We start from the raw sequence: 18857 nt of genomic DNA on the forward strand, positions 1-18857 counted from the left end.
TGACTATACAGACAATAGACTCGTTTGGTGGCCGTTTTAGACACGGTGAGCATTACTATACGACTCGATGGTATCGGCGGCGTATACTGTTGTAGTTACGTGTAGAATATTCGGCGTTTTGAAAATGTAATTTCCTCGGAGTCGGCTGCAGCAATCAGACGGCCAGGCGGGACGGACGAGACTGGCCCAGTGTATTCGATACGAGTGTATTAGCACACTCAACCACCGTAGGTACCTAATCGATGAAAACGTCTAATAGGAATAAGTCGGACAAAAAATTACAGGTTACAGCGACGTAATTGCACGATTTCGTCTACCCACACTTTCGGGGTGGTGGCGACTGCTGCTGCTGTATTGTTGCTACTATATAGCTGCCGGTTAGCCCGTTATAACCTGTCCCTTCGCGCGCGGTGTCGGGTTTCTAAAACACAATCGACTAATATTCCTTTTTTTTTTTTTTTACTTCTAGTGGCATACCCTCCGAAAAAAAAAATAAACATTATTATTGCCTGTATATACTGCAGCGGTCCCCGCCACCGCGTCGCAGCCACACGGCCATCACAATCTTTAAACGTGTGTGGTCATACAACAACAGCACCAGCAGGAGCAGTTCGTGCCGAATTTAATTTCTCCTCGTATGATTTTTTTCCCTTCTCGACACAACCAAACGAAATAATATATGTATAAACACATCATCACATACCTACAAAGGTATACACGTACTGATAGATAGCGCGCATACGCACACACGCACGCAGGAATGTGTGTGTGTGTGTGCTTGTCTTTGTGTCTCACGGGCCCGACAAGGCCAAAAGGATTGAATATCTAGGTACCATATGGTCCCCCGCGCGAGGCCGGCAGGGTTAGATATTGGGTTCCGGTTCAACAGAGAGCAGAAGATTTGACCACGGCGGAACGTATACGTGTTTAATGTCGAAGTCATATTTGTCATCACACTACTATACACGAACATACGTGAGTATAATAATAATAATATTATTGTTATATTATATTGTGTATAGGCAGTTGGCACATAAGTACGACTGGTGCGTGCGAGTGCGGATTACCTTCGTTTAAATGTGATATTATGGTATTATAATATATAAAACGACACGGAAATCGGCACATTCGTGTACGTCATGTAATATATAATAATATTTTATAGCAACCCCCAATACGATTTAATATATTATTACATTATATACTGTGTAGTAAAAATAATTATAGGTATATGTACCTATATACAATTGTCAGCAACGTAACAAACGTCATAAACGCAAAAATCGACGATTTTTTATGAAAAAAAAAACAATACTGATCATGTTTTCTCGCTCTGCCTGATTTTTTCATTATTGACAAATACGATTTCATTAATCGATTTTCACGTGAACCGTGTTGTATTTTTAATGGGGACCCAGCAGTCATCTCTCCCCTACCACCGATGAGTGGCTGTTTATCATCAGAATAATAATATTACACCGTTGGAATATTCGAAACTCGGTAAGTCTGTCCGTCGTCATTGCCGCCGCCAAGGTAACTTAATCATTTGGACTTTGCCGGTTAAGTCTTTGCTGCGGCAGAGTCGATGTTGCATAACGTGAATGTGTTACGACTATAGGTACGAGTAACGTCGCGGCCGGCAGTAATAATGTTACCTATATAGTTGTTAAGCCGTGTATACGCGTGCACGTATAGAGTATACATGTATAGTTATATATTTATACAGCGTGTTACCGTGGGAAAAATGTGTGCAACGGTTTACTGTTTCAGTTCTATTTCGATTCGACCTAAACAGCCGCCGCCGACGCCGCCGCCGTGTCTTCGCAGCCGCCGCGATACCTGCGCATGCATAGCCTGCAGTACGCGTTTATTCGGTGGGGATATACAGCAACAGAACGTTGTATTTCGTTTACAGGCCGCACTGGTTTTTTATTACTTTTTTCCTCCTTTTATCTGTCCGTTGTCGTTGTTTTCAGAACGATAATTAATTACCCGTACCTCCGTTGTCGTTTCGACGAATAAATCGATTCACACGGGGAAATCGACAATATTATATTATATTACTATTATTTATACGCGTCATAATGGTTTGATACTTTGTTTTTATATATTTTTATCGTTTCCGTTTCGAACCCGCTGGTAACTACCATTATATTGTGTATTTTTATTCTAATAACCGCCACACAATGATAACACTTTCCCGGGCCGCCGAGCCATATTATTTTATATGATTTACAGTACAATCAAAAAAATAATAATAATCACCGCACGTATTCACGTATTTTGACATGACTTTTCTTTTCCTTTTATTTTTTATCATCACTCACCTTCATTTGTCGAAAACGATTTTTTACTTTGATATGTTTCTGGAGTATATAGCTATGTGTTGTGTAAAAGCAATTTGTATTTACGCACTAGTAAGACATTTATAGTCAAGTTCAGTTGTAAGTTTATCCTCATTGATAGATCGATTTAAATGAATGCCACCAGGAATAAGCTCATTATATTTTGGTATAGTGTATACCCTTAAAAATTCACAAGATACACCATCACGCACTCGTATTAAAAGATACGCAAATAACGTGAAAACATATTTACTATTTTTTCACGATTAGTTTGTAGTGACCATGTGGAATATGTGACGTGTATTATATAACTGCACGCCGTATAAAATAAGTTTATATAATATTATAAATTGTATTATGTATCAATATTAATGTTATATATATATATATATATGAAATATTGTATACAATTTATGTGGGTAGGTATATTCAATACGCACAAGCATGAAATTGATCAAAATGTACCATTATAATCATACATTTTTTAGGAGTGCATAAAGATTATACGTTGTATTTTAATTTACAGTATGAGGTTGTTTCATGACTTCATGAGACTGAGTGAAAAAATACTAAGATTTTACTTTTACGTTTTTATTGTGCTCAAAAATAAACCGCGTAAGATATACAACTCCGGATGTGTGTGCAGGACATTTTATACATTATATCACAATATATATATATATAGACATATGAGACACCAAAAAAATCGTAATCATCATCATCTACTCTGCGATATATATTTTTTTTTAATTATGTTTGTAGTTTTGAATTTTTTATGTGATGTATATAGTATTATATTAAGCGAAATATCACACTGTAATCAAATATTTAGAGCATGATGGTTAATGCGATGTCAACTCATAATCACTTTTGTAAAACGTGAACACATATTTTACGGCAGGTACTTAAAAAAATTCTTGTTTGTTTGCAATGGTCCTCCATGAATCTTTTACTACGTACAATCATTTCTATCGAGATTATACCTTTAAAATAATAAACTAATGACAATGACAATGGATATGATCTACGTTATGAGTACTAAACTACTAACTGCTAAGACAAAAAACTGAAAAACCGAAGTATACGCCTACTTGCAATAAAGTCTAAACTCAAAGCGTATCGTTGTATACCGTGACACCGCCGTGTGTAGGTAAATAGGCCACGGAAGTTAATTAAAATTTAAAATCCAGACATGTAGTAGAATATTATAATAATAATCTAATAATAATGCTTTATTTTGTCGATTCAGTTAATGTATAACACACCGGCACATGGTTCACGCGTTGGCATAATAATTTTGAAAACTGGGTTATTTTTTTTTATTTTCGATCGCATTATAGTATCTAGATCACAATATTTACACAGTAAAATACTCAATACTCATAATAATAATAATAATTATTACTATCATAACAACTAGTATTACTATATGTTTTCCAGGTTTTTTCCTTTTTTTCTTACAGATTAGGTACTCAAACTTAAACGATATTTCTATGCAATTTATATTATATCGTCTATACCGCTGGAGCATAATACTAAAGGTAGGTATAATACGTGTTTTTGATTTCGACCTTGGGCAAATAATCTACGATATTCAATATTATATTTTAAGCGCGTTGACAACAGATAAAGTATTATATATAATTAATTCGGTACGCATAGTATAATAATGATAATATCATAATGTCATATAAAGATATCAGATACTGCAGCTGGGGAAACACATGGTACCTATATAGGTACGACGATAGTAGTGTTTTCTTTCTATATATACATAATACATAATATAAACTTACTATTATAATAATAATATTATACTTTTGTATAGTGTGGATGATAAATCGTGTCGTAAGAAGAGTTATAAATTATAATATAGTGTATAAAGCGATTACACTGTAGTCACAATACCACGACGGTACGTTTTTTGACTGACTTCTTACTGTTTTGTTACATTAAAAAGCTTTGTGTACATTATTGTTAACGTTTAAACTCTACTTTAAACTATAAAGATATCAAAAATAATGACAGTCTGTGGGAGAACAACATTTTATGTCGATCTAGGACATAAATATTGCTTAAGACACGTTGATAACTGTTTGAACTAAAAATTTCAAAGTTCTACCGGTAAAATCGAACTTGATCTCTAATTAAATATTGTATAAAGTAGGTATATCGTGACATCTTATATTATAATGAAAGATGTATACCAAATTTATAACACCACATTAGTAAACTGTTACTGTTTTGTTTTGAATAATTGTTTTAATATGATTTGAACTTTTAAATAGGTACCTTCTACCTACCAAAGTTATATAATATAATATATTATATCTAATATTTTGTTATGAAGCAATATCGATTGTTATAAATTTTTATTTAACAGACCTTTAAACGTTCTTGATAATATAAAGTGACTGCGCTGTTGATCCACAGTTCAAAAATCTTTGACGAGTTAATTTTTAAATATTTTCAAAAATGCGTTATTATTTGAGTAGGTAGTTGTTTTATAAATATTTATAAGTGTAGTTATAATAAACAGTTAATTTTAATAACCTTTATGGAAACTAAATTATATGGAAAAAACGAGAAATTATCCGATAAACTATAAATGTCTTGTACATATTGTTGAAAAAAATCACTACATATTATATTATTATATTATAATATACACATTACACGTATACGACGATCCTGCGGAAGTGTATCGTATACAATATACATATACAGTTTACATATGATTTTGTTGCTGAACGCGTTTAACTCATTTGCGTGTTACACTAATCATCGAACCTCACCCGATAATATCAAAACTATCCACGCGGCGTACATCACAGCATATAATATATATATATAATAGCGTTGCTATACGTTTATATAAATATATATGCACACCAATATAATATAATATGATTTACATATTGGGATTAGCATCGACAGCGAATATTTGGTTTATAGTTCCCGTTTGATCTGTAGGTATATTACCATTAACTATTAACACCGGATCAAATATAATAACAATATTCTTGTGAGATGTGTACAAATTACATGATATTATACAATACGTTGTAGTATAAAGTAGTGGTAATTAGTAATCACGTTATTATTACCGGCCGCGGCGGCGTTCTCATACCGTGAAGATATGTGAAGAAACGGAAGCAATGGATTTTCACCCGTTGCTACGTGCGATGTCCATTTTAACAGTTGATGTATAATATGTATCTATATTACAGTATATAATCTATAATTTTCATTCTTACTATATATTATTCACCGTTTTATTCATTTCAAACGAATTGCGTGACTTAGACTTTTTTGTATCGGCCTAGTCTTGATACTTTATTTAATGAATTTTAAATCATTTAATTAATATACATTACAAACCGAACTTACGTCGTCCAAAAAAAAAACAAGAATTGATCGGACACCTTGAAATAAATTCAATTGTTATGGGGTTAAAAAATATGTATTAAGTTATTTTGAAAACTAATGCCGTGTATAGAAATATACAAATAAATACTATTATACACTTATAAAAATATTTTATGAAGGTTAAAAATATTTACGCCTTACGCGCTTACGGAGTTATTCAGAGAAGAAAATCAATTTCGTCAAAAATGCTTAATAATTAAGAATAATACTGTAATTTTTTACTTTTCACTCTTCAAAGTACCAAATAGGTTCACTTTCAAATTAGAAAATATGCCTTAGTATTTTAACTGTTCCAGAGAATAGATTTGATAATAGAACTGTGTATCTCTCAAAACAAAACAAAAATTATTTTGTTCTGTTGTGGTAACATATTTTTGCACGCTTCAATATGATATCGTGGTGATGTCGAAAAGCATTTTGTCAGTTGTTTTCATTTATTATACAGAGTGGGCCACCGTGTTTCCAGCTTTCTGTGTTAGCTGTATGAGAATGGCTTCCTGTATTATTAATTTTTGGCTATGTCATAGAATTTAATAGGATTATTTCCGTCACCGTCGTATATCGTTATAGAGAATCACTCGAGAACCCGCCGAAGCCGTTACCCTTGTTCCGCTTCGGCGAAGAATAAAATCAGAGAAAATATAAAACTATTTAAGTTATACTATGATAATGATAAAATATAAAGTATATATATTATAAAAACATTATTTTAATAGTCGTTATTGTTTTATACACACTACACACTGTACTTAGCGACTCATTGTATAGTGCAAGTGCACTTCTAATATAATATAGCGAAGAGTACATAAAATGTAACGACATATTGTCGACACCTCTTTTTGTAAATATAAATTTTTAGTAAGAACTATTGCGGTAACATCAAATTTAAAAGTTTTACATAGGTGATTTACATATAGTTGGTTTCGACGCAGAAATTTGATTAAATATTGATATCATAATTATACCACAATGTCCGGTCAATGCGACAGTGTATATATTTTATACTATATTATTGTATAGGTATATGAAATATGAATATTTATATTGCGTTATAATACATAAGTAGATTTATTACGTAGCAAAATTTTACTATCGTTTGTGTACCTATGTTTAGATGGGACTCGCTCTTTTCTGCCGAACGACTGAACCACTGCCATCATCGTCGTGTGACTGAATAAGACAAAACTACGGCTTAAACGGATACATATAAACGTACGTACGTAGATAGTTGTGCCGTAGTTATTATTTATGTGTTGTATATTATGAAATATTACGTTCTTAACTGCACCGTGAAGATGTATACGGATTAACGCGCGTCTGTCTATACGTTTGCCGGGAGAGGGTGGTAATTTTTTTTTTCTAACGCCGTCGATTTGTCGGTGACGGTGGGAATCGTCTTGGTATATATGTATATACATATTCAAAATAACAATAATAATAGAATAGTATATTTATATATACACCTACCGCGCGTTCAGCATTACCTATTCTATATTATGTATTAAATACTGGGGGGCTGTGGACTCAAACTACGGCATTTGTCGTCATAATAATGTGTATAAAGAGGCGGAAACAATCGAGTGCGTTTAATAATAATAATAATAATAAAAAAAAACAAGGGAAGAAGGCGGCAAAGAAAAAGAACACATAACAACATGAACGTAATAATACCGAATGCCGCGTCTAAACCGTAGTAATAGTACTATAGTAGTAGCGGTAGTAGTATTAGTAGTAGTATTAGTAGTAGTAGTAGTAGTAGTAATAGAATTAGTTATTACTTATAGTAATAAACACTATGAGTGTAAGTGTGTGTGTGTGTATGTGTATGACTAGTTTTCCTGCGCCATGTAATTATCTTTAACGTTTCCCATTGTTCTGCGAGGTTCGAGTTTCTTCTTATCCTCCCCAACACACAAGCGCGCACACAGTGTGTCGGTTTCACTGCAAAAGAGTTTCTTATAACCTTATCAAGGTCATTCATCGCGACTATACGAAATTATATAATATTGTTAAACAAACAGAAACAAAAACAGCCCAAATGTTTATCGAACGTGGATTCGGTTTCAATTTTATATGGTTGGGTTAGCTGGTTATACATCAAAATGTTCACGCGCTCGAGTTTTTCACTCGAATTCTACACAGTCCTTATCAAATAATAAAATCCATATGGTTGTCACTATATATTATATTATTATAATATTATTAGTAAACAAAATAAATATTCACATCAACGTCACTAACATTATAATATAATTACAAATAGTAGGAAAGGTTTTACTTTTTGCACTCGTACTTTTTCGTCAACAAACGCTTTTATGTTGAAGTACCTTCGTCATGAATGTGGTTATGCACATTTAATAATGTTAAAGACCAAAGTCTCCAAACATTTAAAAGCGTTCACAATTTATTTGGTTTTGTTCATTCAAAATTTTTAAGTACATAATTTTATAATATTTAAGTATTTAATAATAACTATTAGAAATACCATCCACAATAATCATAATTGTTAATAGCATATTATATTCAATTATGGTAAAAACATATCCCTGGAAAACATTTTTATTAAATAATAAGTATCGAGTCCATTTCGTATACTTAAACATAAAAGTATTTTTGTACTTTTCATACATTTTTTGTTGTTGCATAAACAACAATAATTATTTATAATTATCACGATATTGCGACTTCACTAATACTTACATCAGAAAATACATAAAAATAATCAGTTAATTTTTTTGGGGGGATAATATTATAGATTATAGAACACTGGTAAAACAATCATAGCATAGAATTTTGTAAAAATATGAACTTCATATCTTGAAAATGAATACCTATTTTCATAGAATTTTTATGCATAAAAATTAAATTTCGAAAGAGTTATAATTATTTTAGATTAGATTATTGCAGAGATGAGCCAATATTTCACGGTGTCTTGATGTGAAACATTCAGTTCATGTAGTACAGTTTATATACACCTATAAACATAGTAACTAGGTTATTAACTTTTCACGAAAAATGAGAATTTTAACATCAACATTTTCAGAAAAATATTTCCATATTAAACTGAAAATGGGTACTATATGACAATAAGTAAAATCTTTAAAAAAAAAAAATGATAAAAAATATATTTTTTAGATAGAAATGTTACTTCATAAATGTTTGATATTCTCTCAATAAATATAATAATATATATTTAGGTACCTGTAGAGTATGTAGATATAGAATTTACATTTTGAACATAAATATTTAAATATATTTAAAAAATATATAATATTTTTCCTCAATAGTCTGTGGCCACGACCTTCGTACAATTATTACTGTCGTGCATTAAGTCGCGTTCATTATTTTCACGATAAATCTGCGTAAAGACAATATTATAACACTACTGCAGCATGTACATATATAAACATACTTACTACGTCTACCTACTTCATGTATATCATATATTATAATATTGTGTTACTCCTCCGCACAGACGAACGTGTGTCTACTGTCTAGACGGTTTTCACAGTGCAGCATTCGCACACTGCCCAAATCGCGATTGTTTGCGTGTATATAATAATAATACACCGCTGATATTATAATATGCCCTTCTGCTATGTCACACGGACGTGGGTACTTGTGCCAAATATCAAGGGAGACGATGTTTTTTCGTACGATATACGAAATTACAATATAATATAATGTAGTATATACCTAATAAGTAATTCGCGAGATAGGTCCAATAACACTATGGGAAACCCACTAAAATTTTTAAAAAATCTAAAGAAGTTTACTTAAACCCTGCTGTGAAAACGATTTGTAATCATGTGTAATAGTATTCTGCGTTACATACATATATTTGTAGAAAACAGAACAATTTTTGCGTCGTCTCACTGACGGATTTCGATACATACTTGATATATAATATATTATACATATATCTATAGGTATAGAAGAGGGTTTTAATACACCCATACACCCAACGCCCTCGTTTACGTATCGTATTCTTGTGTATATAAAACAGCCAAGGTCACCAGATAGAATCATATGGACAAATTGCATGTGGACTTAGATGAGAAATTTAATTTTGGCGCTCTTGCCACAAAAGTTTAGTATTTGATGACTATTGAAGGCGTTGAAACGTTGGAAAACAATACATTTTTCTGTTCAGCGGGCACTAAATTATTGAGAATCTCAAAATGTCAGCTGGTAAAATTGAAATCCCAATAAATGCTGGGTGGTAAATTGGAAATCCCCAAAAGTTTCGATGTGAGGGAATTCATGTGGAATCCCAAAAAGTACTGAGCGTATATTACGCTTGCACAATCAAACACTGAAATCTATAGCACGGTCATCGTTACAAATATTTTAGTACTTTTGGTTACATCTTACATTCATATTAAAACCTCCTTGCAATTAAACATATTTAATTTTCACTGTTCCTGCATGAGTGCATCGAACGTTACCGATAATTGTATTACCCTGCTGATAACTATTATGGTTGTTTTATCAAAATGAAATAAAATTTCTTTCATGACATTTTTTTCGTGGAATAGTCATAATTGTTAAATAGATCCCTATTTTACTTGTAGTATGATCAAAGAACCCAAAGGCGTGACAAAAATCATGGGAGGCTCATTCGGGAAGGCAATTTCAGTCTTGGGTGAATGCTGCAGCTCTCTCCTGCTGCTCGTACCGCACACATTGCCCACAATTGAAATAGCTTGCTGCCCACCCTTGCCACATAATATTCTATTTTAATTTATAATTATTCTTGGTGAATTAAATTTAATTTTTATTGTTTTTTTTAATTTTTGGATTTTGCCATTAGTTTCTTTTGTTAAACCTATACATTCAATTTTGATAGCCCAGAAAACTTTTCGAATTTCTAAAGTGGCCGTCTAAATTAATTGATGACCCCTAGTGAAGACGATATTTTACGCGTAGTGAAGGCGACAACATCCTCCGATTCTTTTCTTCGTTCGACTGTACACGAGGGTACGTATTCGGTTTACCCGTCTGTTTTGTTTCTAAATTACGGACACACGAGTGTTTACATTACGACCGCCGTCTAACGAAACACATTCTACTATTACTATTCGATTTTACGTTTTACAAGTGCTTTACCGAGCGCATACATCACATATGCGCGTATTATAATATTATTAGATAGATATACACGCCGAGATTCCACACAACCCGTGTCGCCGTCGGACCTCGGACTAATTGATTGGTATTATACGAAACATATAAATATATAACATGATGTGTACTTTTGTCTCGTTGACAATATTTATCGTGAGAAATATGATTATCGCACAACCATTACGTGCACACGTGCGCGCGAGGACGAAAACCAATTTATGCTGTATAACATTATATTATGATATATATAAATTATATACTGCAGTGCATACGTTATAGTAATTATTTTAAAAATAATACAAAACTCATATTATAGATTATACGTATAAGTTAATAACGACCTTGTGGAAAGTTTTAAAAAAAAAGGTTCGTAAGTAGACGAAAAGTATAGGAACCCAGACTATAATATACAAAATATGTATGTTTTGTGGATCCCTTTTATAGCATACATATAGTTACTATATTATAGTAGATCATACTCGTACCGTATAATACCAACATATTTAGGTACTCACGCGTGATTATCGACACGAAAATAGTGGCGCACCCATCTAGATCATTATATATTTGATTTATCAATCGGTAAGTATTGCTATTTTTCTCCGTCTTTCGGCGCTCGATTTTACCTGAGCACACCCGAAATTAATGGACGACCGCACACATCGTCAGAAATACGATTGTCTCGAACATACGTCACGTATCTTGGTTAGAGAAAATACTCCCAGTGTATGCGATAAAAAAAACTACCCTTATGAATTATAATGTGTATTTATATATGTACAATATACTACATATATAGCGTAGGTACTACGACAATTACGATGAACGTGTGTGCGATAAAAACAAAAACTACCCTTGTAAATTGTAAATTGTAATATGTACTTATATAAGTAGGTATATACAATTTACTACATAGTATATAATATAGGTAGGTAGGTACTAAAATACTTGATTTTGAATCACCCACAGGTTCTCGGCCACGATCGATACAGTCGTGCAAATAATGATTTAATTCTAGACGAGTATACGTGACTATAGTGCTGCAGATGACTAGCAGACAATATGATATTTTCATATTATACTCGTGTATGTCATATACACTTAACATGGGATTTAAATTATCTTTCATGTGCACATCTCTTTTCATGGATATTTGATGAATGTACAATTTTTACATGCACCCATGAAGACGAATAAATATAAAAATCTATATAAATCTTATTGTATAATTTCCTTACAAATACTATGATAAAAGTTAAAAAAAAAAATGTTTTATGTGAATCAATAAAGCTAGTGATAGATAAACTTAAGCTAACATAGAAAATTTGCAGTGTCCGATTTCCACATTATTTTAAAACCATATTTTTTATCATGGACTTTTTGTCTCCTCAAAAAATATGTGTCTGGTCTTTATGTATAAATTTTTTCAAATCATTTATTTTTTCCTGAAATTTTTCAACCGATTACTGTAAATAAGATAGATGATAATTATATGATGTGAGTCTTACCTTAACTTTTTATATTTTTAACCCTCGAAAAACAGGCATTGAGCTTCATCAGACGTTAGGAAATTATGAATCAAACAAATTAAGTTCGGTTGGGATTTCATAGTAGATACTGCAGATTTTCATATTATCTATATTAGGCATTCGTGATTGATGACAAGAAAACTTTTTTTTTCGGAATCTAACAACGCTACGGAAAAAGATAACAAGCTGCAGCAACGGCTGCACGTTTTTCTAATACTGTATATATACATATATACACATAATAATAGACTATAGTGTCACATCTGAAGTTATGTAGATAATCAACTAGATTGATAACTCGCGATAAAACTCAAAGTCAAATATTATGTGTCACTTTATTGAGAATAATATAGTTTATCACAAAATCTGCGCTCTTACTCATTATTAGCATCAAAAATCTTTTATACGGACATACGGTGACCGTCGACCTTTTCTTCGCGACTGATCTCGACGATTGAACGATTCTCAAATCTTTTTTCCCACAGACGTTCACGAGTGTGTACAACGGCACCGGTGAAACGCGAATATTGTTTAGTAAATTATGTATTATTATTGCGATACTCGTCAATTTCGTTCAAACGAAACGCGTCACCTGTTTTCCAAGGATTATGGACCTATAATATACAACGGCGCGTCAGGGTATTACGTATGTCAGTTTTCTATATAATACCTAATAATATTATGTTAGAATATGTTGTGTGTGTATTATTCGCATGGTTCTCGTACAAGGACGTCTCCACGGCTGTAATTTAGAATTTATTATAACACCAATAATACTTAATGCAATATTTATTTAGATGTTTTAACATAATATATTTATTATACTAGGTTTGTAAAATCCAAATAAAATATTAGTAAAATAGTCGCGTGATCAGTACCCTCCAAGTCTTCAAATGCCGTGTACATAAAAACATATATATATTAAACATGGTCATTAGATGTTAATCATATTATAACACCGTAATATCGGTATTTAAAAAGTTAAAAATATCGAAAATCAGAATTTGAAGAGTTCATTTTTTTAAACATAAACATGCGTTATTCTGGAATCCTTGATAAGATTGTGTATTAAAAACGGAAATCGATGATAGATATAAAGGGTGCAAATGGAGCTAGAATCGCTCAGAAAAGAACTTTTTAGTAACGTGTACATGTATATTATACTTATAAGATTTTGTATCGAATATTGCATAAACACCATGTTAAGTTTTGTTATCTACTCATTTTTATAATTCGTAAAGTTTTAAATCATAATATTACTGATGTTAATGTTGTACAACCATAATGTTTTAATTAAGTTAATAAACGAAAAAGGTGTATAAAAAAATATTGTATTCTTCTAAGAAAACTTTATTTATTTTTATTCATTTCGTTATTATTATGTAAATCAAACCTAAGACGCACAGTGGTTACCCTTTTGAGGACTAGAAATTAGAATCACGTTTCCTGATAGTGTCAATTTTATTATACAATTATTTTTTACATTCGATGATTTATATTTATGAGCATAAGCAGAAGAGGACCCAGCAAGAAAAATTATTACTTGAGTGCATAATTCTAAATGTATCTTATTTTTAGTTTAGAAGATAACAGCAATATTTATATATGTAACAATTTGTTATAATAAAAATATTTCATATTTTAGTGGTCAGCAGCAATAACACGTGTGCAAATTACCGACAGACTAGTTAACTTTCACGTCGGTTGTGCACGTCAAAATATGGTATAATGTTTACAATAAATTACATCATCCAGTAGCGGCCGTGAGTGTGGCTGTGCCTCTGCAGTCCAAAATTAAAGTGTGAGACGTAGTCGATTTAAAAACCACACACTTATTTAATATAGATAATAGTACTTATAATAGAATATTATTTGTCGCGTGTATAATATAATATAACATTAATTTTCATATACGTGCATAGTCCATTGTAACGCGTAAGTCACTGGATAAACGACAAAAGAATCAGAAAAATTAAAAGTGAATTTAATTTTTTTTTTCAACTGTGTCGCACAAAGATATCGCATTTCACCCGTATCACATGAGTGAAAATATACGATGTTTTTGGTCATTGGCCGCCCCGCGTAACATAATATCGTGTCGCAGCCGTCGCCGCCGCCGCGGAAACGTCCAAAAATAGTCGTTAACGATTCCTAGTTCCTCCGGCGCACCGCGGTGCATTCGAGATGACGCGAAAACCTGAGTCGCAGAGTCCCAACCTTCAAAATTATTGATATTAAATTATTGTTTTAATATACACCCTGCACAATATTTCGTCGTTTTATATTTTGCATCGATATAAATCGTGCGAATCGTAGCGTTTAAACTCTCTCTCACGCGGTTCTCAAAATTCGAATCCGAATTATTCTACCAGACGACGACCGCGACGAGGACGTGATCTGATCGAACGGTAAAAAAACCATCAAATACTCTATATATTGTTTCAACGCGGAAATTGCGAGATTGCTAGAAACCCATGGAATAGAAACGAAATTAAAAAAACAAAAAAAAAACCGTACGACTACCGAAGAACCATATTTTTTAGTATCATAATAATATATTGCAAAGATCTCTGGCCGTGTGTACTAAGCGTACATCACGCGTGCGTAAAGTGGGCACTCATGAGCGATTTCGTAGTCGGAAAACCTACTGACTCATATTTATCGCAGAGACAGACGAAGGAGACAGATAGAGACACACAGATGGAGAGACAGAGATGATGTGATAGGTAGAGTGAAAGAGCGATAAAGATAAAGCGAGACAGCGATTGAGATAAAGCGAGCGAGACAAGGCGACCGGAGTCATCGTCGCCGCCGTGCAGCCGTCCGAAAATAGACGATTTGGACGCGTTCCACGCGGGAACGTATATACGTACGGCGTTCCACGCGGCGGTAAAAACGGTGGATTATAATATTATATTCATTTACGTGTATAGAATATTAATAAATTACACCTAATTGATGTATTGGTACGCGTTTTTTTTTTCAATTCGCAAACACAATTTTCGAGTTTAGTGTATGCCACTCAAGTATATATTTTATATAACATGATATTATTGTAAGTTGCGGCCGTCGATGTAGAGGTAAGTGGTTACTCACAGAGAGATTTCGACCAATAGTGGTGGGCGTGCAAACGTATCGATTTTGCTATATTTGAAGGTTTTAAATTACGGATTATTAGACCGGAAATTGAACACAGAGAAATTGGTTAAGCCAAAGACAATGTGAAAAATAGCAAAATAATGGTGGGATGATTGATATAGTATAATCATTAATCACTATCACTATTATAATTTTAGTTTTAAGTACCTACCACTATAGTGTTTTAACTAAATATCAACTATTACAATTGCCTCTGTGCAAATTATAATAAAAGTCCCGAGACTACTAAAAAAACACCACTACTGACTCAATCCTTAAAACGATTTTCAGTGAACTATTTATCTCCTATCACGCACAATATGTATAGAATATGTATGAATAAAGCAGAAATAGCTTTATGATGTTAACTTTATTGTAATAAGAGTGAAAATTTCCCTATTATTAAACTTTAAGTTAATTAAATATTATGCGTGTGTTTGTACGTAAGCATTAATTAATCATTTTATTTTAAATAACTGAAATATTGTAAAAATACAAATGTTTTAAATTAGATAATAATATAGTTCAATTCATATTCTTATATTTAAGCTAACTACGGTTTGAACGCAAATTTTTCATACAGCGCGCTCCGAAATCCTTTTAATTCTATATAGGACTATTCAGTTGAATCATCAGAATTCATTCAGTTGAAAAAAGGTATACCACGTTTTTATATAAAAATATTTCTCATGATATGATAATATAATAGTGTCACTAAAAACAGTAAGTCCAAGATCGGTGACATTACTCTTGCATGACAATCACGCCGGCGCTGAGCCATTACGATGTGGACCCTAGTCCTAAAACTTTGGTCGTATATAAAGACTTCCAATACCGGAGCATCTGCGCGTGTGGCATATTTAGTAGAAATTTAAAAATGTCGGTGGAACCCAATATAGTCTAATATGGGCGTATTTATAGACACGGGCCTACAAGGCCTATAGAACAGCGGAATTTTGGGAGTGACGAATTTCGGCCAAATAATTCATTCAAATATCTAAGCAAAGATTTTAGATGTATAGCACAATGTGCTCGTGAAGATTAGGTTCGAACTAAAATATCACTTAATTGAACATAACGAGATGTTATTTTGACGGATACTCTATATAATTTATGTTTTTATTTTCATTTTATATGTTGATTATATGTATTCATTAGGAATGAGACTAGTGTGAGGGTGACATGGGTAGTGATTCGGGACTAACGTCTATATAAGTTTGAAAAACCTAAAATACACCACTGCAGTGTATTGCATATATATTATATATCGCGAAATAGAAACTATAAGTAATAATTATAAACGTATAAAGGTGATGAATAGTACTCACCGCAGTCCCTGCAAAGCACCTTTTGCACGGCGTCCACGTTCTTGGGCGTCCTGAGCACGGGTTCCCCGAGCACGGACAGGTTGTGCGGCCCGACACCGGCCACGAACACCAAGTACTTGGCGCCGCGTTTGATGTTAGCCTCGACGGTCTGACCACCGGCGGCCGGCGCGAACCGCTGCACGCACTGTGCGTCCACCCGGCGCTGAAGCGGTGGCCTCCGCTGCGGTAGATTGCGGTCGCCGCGCTTCTCACGAAAGTTGAGCCGCACCGGGCTGCCGACTCGCAGTCCCTCGTACGTAACCGCTTGCATGGAGTCTTTGTGCACGCGCTGTACCACAAACGTGACGCCGTACGTACCGTCCCCGGGCCGTACCGGGCCCTTAGACCGGACCTTGCCCTCAAATACCACGTCGGACGCGTACGCCCGAGCAGACACGTCGTTGGTCTCGTCGCCCAGGTGGGCGCACGGCGCCATCCGGCCCGCTGCCACTGCCGCAGCTGCCGCAGCCGCACTGCCACCGCCACCCATCGATACGGCAGCGGCCGAGTGCAGCGCTTCGACCCCGCCGCCGCCTACGACCACGGCCAGCACGAACGCCGTCGTCCACACGGCCAGCACGGACGGCGACGGAGACGAGGACGACGCTGTCCGACGACGGCTACGGCGACGGCTACACGCGCAAACTGCACCTGCTGCGCCGTCTCCACCATTCGACATGTCGTGCGTATCACCACCACCGGCCCACTTCTTGGTACAGATTGCGTCGGTCGTCATACGGGTCCGTCATCGCAGCAGTGTAGATGTAAGGGGGGTAGATGGTTCTTTGGGTATTTTTGGGATGGCGCGAAGTGGTCGTCGGCACTTTGTACGTAGCGACGGTTTAGAAAATAACGAAAAAAAAAAAAACGTAACGAATAATTCAACTTGAAAACCGCACGAGAGTCACACGACACATAATATTATGATGGGTAGATTTATTATTATAATCGTTCTTGTTGTCGTTATGCTGTTGCGGACGAAACATTCTGTTAGGTAGTGTCCATCGTGGTCGCACACGTCCCAGATTGATAATGTATTATTTTATACGGATGATTATTTTCAACACGAAGTGCAAACGACGAAAAATATTTAACAATCGTCTGAACCGATCAGGGATTTTTCATTGAAAACACAAACGATAAAAAAAAAAAATTATCTTAATACGCGATCGTTTAATATATTGTTTAATTAGCGAGAAAAACTAATGTCTTTCAACGAACAAACGAAATATTTTTCTAAACACCAATCGGTTTCACACTCGACTCGCACGCGTTAACGGTAATGTGACGACTGGCGGCGGGGCACATCGCATGATATACGCGCGCACGTGGGGTAAGTCGTTCGAGCACCGGTGCACTCTTACGCCCCGATTACGAATAGCACACTGCGAGAGGTCGCGCGCCGCCGTCGTCGTCGCTGCCGCCGCCGCCGTCGCTCATTGGTCAGTGCCATCTGACGGACGACCGCCGGGACGTTTACGTTAATTATTATTTTATTTATTACGCGCGCGCGCATTCGCGTACACACAAGCACATACATACGTAATAATATCATATTTTTTATGCGAAACTTAAGAGAGCGCTAACCCACTTGTATTGTCTTCGTCTTCCAAATCTAAAACATACCAAAAAATGTTTCGCGCGGGAAAGAGCCGATAAGGCTACAGACACAACAAAAATTTCCTCTACATAAAAAGGAGAATTTCACCTGTGAAATATTGTTTTTATTTTTTCGATCTCGGAACTAGGAAAAAAAGTTATTCAAGTTTGAAAACCAAAAAAATAATGAATTTTGAAAGAATATGAACTTTTTTCGTATAAATGATTTAAAAAAAATAAAAACGATATTTCACAGATAATGTTCCCAACTATAATTTATATCGATTTGGAGTCTTAAATACGGCTACAGCCTTAATGGTTCT

At 34.3% G+C, this 18857-nt stretch overlaps 1 protein-coding gene across 4 annotated transcripts in view; it reads right to left on the bottom strand.

The window, feature by feature from the left end:
• Positions 1-18327, bottom strand: part of LOC107166685 (membrane-bound neuregulin protein vein) — a 63001-nt gene extending 44674 nt beyond the window's left edge. For 3 of the 4 annotated variants that reach the window (XM_015515454.2, XM_089220361.1, XM_089220360.1), the window contains exon 1: positions 16897-18327. In XM_015515454.2, the coding sequence (XP_015370940.1) occupies positions 16897-17671 (775 nt within the window). In that variant the 5' untranslated portion in view covers positions 17672-18327. The remainder of the gene's footprint in view (positions 1-16896) is intronic. The other variant, XM_015515455.2, reaches the window with a different exon arrangement.
• Positions 18328-18857: the final 530 nt, after the last annotated feature.

Source organism: Diuraphis noxia, unplaced genomic scaffold, assembly GCF_037042655.1.
Source record: "Diuraphis noxia isolate RWA-SAM2 unplaced genomic scaffold, SU_Dnox_SAM2 contig0002, whole genome shotgun sequence".
NCBI classification, from domain to species: Eukaryota; Metazoa; Arthropoda; class Insecta; order Hemiptera; family Aphididae; genus Diuraphis; species Diuraphis noxia.